The sequence below is a fragment of the Carlito syrichta genome, unplaced genomic scaffold (genome assembly GCF_000164805.1).
Source record: "Carlito syrichta isolate Samal-C Ts95f unplaced genomic scaffold, Tarsius_syrichta-2.0.1 Scaffold307108, whole genome shotgun sequence".
Lineage (NCBI taxonomy): Eukaryota > Metazoa > Chordata > Mammalia > Primates > Tarsiidae > Carlito > Carlito syrichta.
This window is the reverse complement of record NW_007251204.1, coordinates 44,957-48,815: the sequence shown is the minus strand read 5'-3', so window position 1 is coordinate 48,815 and position 3,859 is coordinate 44,957. Positions and strand designations below refer to the sequence as shown.

Below are 3,859 nucleotides of genomic sequence, written 5' to 3'. Positions count from 1 at the left end.
TGGCAAACAGGTGACTGGTTCTTCCACCATGACAACACATCTGCCCATACCACGCTGAGTGTTTAGAAGTTTTTGATCAAAAACAGTATGACCCCTGTGCCCCACTTCCCCATACATCTGATTTCACCTGAGATGCTTTTTTGTTTGTTTCCTGGATGAAAAAAGTCCTCTAAGAGAAACATTTTGCCGAAGTGGAAGAAATGAAACAAAAAATGGCAGAAGCATGAAAAGGCATCAAAATCGATGAGTTCAAAAACTGTTTGGAGCAGTGGAAAAAGTGTCTGAATAGGTGTGTTGCATCAAACTGAGGTGACTGAAGTTTAAACATGTAAGAATAAATACACATTAAAAAAAATACATTCCATCTTTTGGGATCCTCCTCATATATTGACTAAAATAAAATCACTTAACATATGTATAATGTGCAAAGATGCGAAAATATTTTTTTAAAACCCCTCTTGGGGTCAATAAATTGTATATCTCTGTTCAAAGATATCTGGGAGTGAATTCTTCTAGCAAAAAAGGTCAAGGATGCTAATTTAGTAACTTGAATGCCATGCTAAAGAAACCTAGTGCTTGGCCATGGTCAACACTGTCTGTTTTGGGGAAATCTATGCCTTGGGATGAAATGACTTTTTACAACTGAGATTGAAAGATGGAAAATAAAATCATTTTCACAAACTCCTTGCAAGTTTTTGTTTCTACCTTTAGATTTAAAAAACAAAACAAAACATGGTTTCCTGGCTTAGTTAGGAATTTATAGGTGGTTGATACTCTATAACTATACTCTGTTTTCCTAGGGTCTCTTCTTTAATTTGAGTAAGTTATACATAACATTTAAAAAATGTAAAAATCTTAATCTCAATATTTTTCTCTTGGAACTACAGTTCTTGTGTAATTAAAATGTATAAATAAACAAGTTAAAAGAAAAAGAAAGAGACTGGGCTCAGTATCTCACACCTATAATCCCAGCACTTTGGGAGACCAAGTGGAGGCTTGAACCCAGGAGTTTGAGACCAGTTTGGTCAACACAGCGAGACTCTCATTTCTTTAAAAAAAAAAAAAAAAAAATAACCTAGTGTGGTGTCATAATCCTCCAATCCTAGCTTCTCAGGAGGCTGAAATGGGAAGAATTGCCTGAGCCCAAGAGGTTGAGGCTGTGGTGAGCTGTGATCAGGTCACTATACTCCAGCCTGGGTGACAAAGTGAGACCCTAACTGGAAAAAAGAAAAAAGAAAAAAAAAGAAAGCAGTAGGAGAAATGATCACATTCTTATTAGCTACAACAAGTAGTACTGTATATGCCTAGGAATTAACATAAAAATAAATGTGTAAATACAATGTGTAAATATATGAACAAAACATTTTCTTAGTTTTCCAAAGATGTTGGGATTTAAGAGTTATAAAATCCAGAATGGAAAGACAGAATAAAAAATTAAAGGACCACAGTTTTTTCTTATCAAGTGCCTGGTTGTTTGGGGGAACATAGACTAACCCTTGACATGGGAACACTTTTATTTTATTACTTGGAGCTTAGAGTCATTTCATGAAGAAGCCCAACCCAGTCAATCTCTTCAGGCTTCAATTCCTTTTTTTTTTCTTTTTTTTTTTGAGTTGGGGTCTTACTCTGTCACCCAAGTTGGAGGGCAGTGGCATGAACATGGGTCACTGCAGCCTCAACCTTTTGGGCTCAGGTGATCCTCCTGGCTCAGCTGCCTGAGAAACTGGAACTACAGTCACGTATCACCATGTCTGGATAATTTTTTTTTTTTTTTTTTACTTTTGTAGAGATGAGGTCTCCCTGTGTTGCCTAGGCTGGTCTTGGGCTTAAGCAGTCCTTCTGCCTTAGCCTCCCAAAGTTCTGGGAATACAGGCATAAGCCACTGTGCCCCTCTCCTCAGGCTTCAATTCTGATACTTTCTTTTTGCCTTTGACTTATTTAAAATCTCATTAATTATTGATAAAATTTAGTTACTTTTATCTTATACATGAGTAGCCATTGGTGAAATTGATCATTTGGCCAAAATACCAAAATCAATTAATAAATTAATAAAAGATGAACCCCAGAAAGTTCAGATAACCATTCAAGCTCTATTTTTTTTTTTTTTTTTTTTGAGTGGGAGTCTCACTCTGTCACCCAGACTGGAGTGCAGTGGCCACTCCCAGCCACCGCAGCCTCAACCTGCTGGGCTCCGGCAATCCTTCCGCCTCAGTCTTCCAAGTAGCTGGAACTACAGGCCCACGCTACCATGCCTGGCTGATTTTTTATTTATTGTAGAGATGAGGTCTTGCCAAGTTGCCTGGGCAGGTCTCGAACCCGTGGGCTCAGGCAATCCACTCATCAAGTTCTATTTATCTGGAGTCATTTCTAGATGAAATGTAAATAACTTCTGACTTTATCTAAGGGATTTTGAACATTTTCTTCCGATAACATTTCTCTAAATGAAGAAGACAAACATTAGAGGCTTGACAGGTACATTTTTCTTTTGAGTAATAATTCTTTTTGTATACCACATAGCATGACACACAAGTGATTTGCCTCTGACTGCACATGTTCTGACAATAATTCAGGTTCTGGATTAAGGTTAACAATAGGAGGATGTGGAGAGCTAATCACTGGTAACCATATTTTTTACATCTACTTCATCTACTTGTACTATTGGTTTCATTTGTTTTCTTATGTGTCAGTTTGCTGACAGTAAGCAAGAAACACTGCCTAAATGTCCGGCTGCTTGCTCCTTGCTTGTTATTCAGAGTTGAGGTCACCAGAGCTCCACAATCTTCCCCAACAGGATGGCCTGAGGACACAAAGACAACCGACAGTATATGCTGAATTCCCCTTCTCATTGTGAAATAAAGACGTGAGCATCATCCAGACCTCGCCATTTTATGTACAGTGGCCACTTCTGATTTTTCCCTTTACTTTTGTATGGCTGGGAAGAAGGAAGAAGCCAGATTTATCTGTGGAACTAAATTCTTTTTCAAACTTTTCTTCCGTGATGCCTGTGAAATAAAGAGCATATGAGTTAGTAACAGGCATCATATGACAGACACAATTTTCCACAGTCAGGGGACACCATGAATTTATATGGAGATTTTAATCCTTCTAGAAAAAAAGTAAATTGTTATTTACTTAACAATTCTATGTGCCTTAAAAGTGCGTTAAAAGTAGGAGGTGGGACTCTGGAAGGATGAGATGGAAGAGCAGAAGCTATAGAGTTACTTATCTGGGCAGTGATCTAATCTGGGACTCCACTGCATAATGTGGAGACTTAATTAATAATCAATAATTAATTATATATTATACAATCATATGTGACATCATTATTCATGAATATTGAATATTAACAACATCAGCGTTCATTGATACACAAATGAGGAATAAACATTTTGAGTTGAATGTGTTTGGAAGAAATAGATATAAAAATTTAAACTCATTAGGTTTAAAAGTTCAGATCATGAAACGCCTACTTTTGGCGATGATGTTCAATGAACATTTACAATATCTACAATAGGAATTTATGATCTATTATGAAAAAGAGGAGAGAAGGAAGAAAAAGAGGAGGAAGAGATATAGAGAGTTGGGAAGGAGAGGAAAAATGTGACCCCTAAAGTCGAAAGATCCTTCAGGCTTGGATACTAATAGGCCACATGACCACTGCTCTTTCTTCCTGAGGCCTAGTTCCCTAGAGCCAGCTGCTAAAACCCAGCTGGAGGCAACTTCCCAAGCTGCACTTTCTTTCTTTTATCTTCTTTTTTTATCCTCATCTATGTCTTTTTAAAACTAATTCATTATTTCTTTTTTTTTTGAGTTGAAGTCTCATTCTGTCGCCCAGACTGGAGTGCAGTGGCCGCTCCCG

At 37.5% G+C, this 3,859-nt stretch overlaps 1 protein-coding gene across 1 annotated transcript in view; it reads right to left on the bottom strand.

Annotated features, from left to right (window-relative positions):
• Positions 1 to 2,467: 2,467 nt before the first annotated feature.
• Positions 2,468 to 3,859, bottom strand: part of LOC103266246 (WD repeat-containing protein 64-like) — a 41,850-nt gene continuing 40,458 nt past the window's right edge. The window contains exon 13 of the mRNA XM_008063864.1: positions 2,468 to 3,002. Within this exon, the coding sequence (XP_008062055.1) occupies positions 2,919 to 3,002 (84 nt within the window). The 3' untranslated portion in view covers positions 2,468 to 2,918. The remainder of the gene's footprint in view (positions 3,003 to 3,859) is intronic.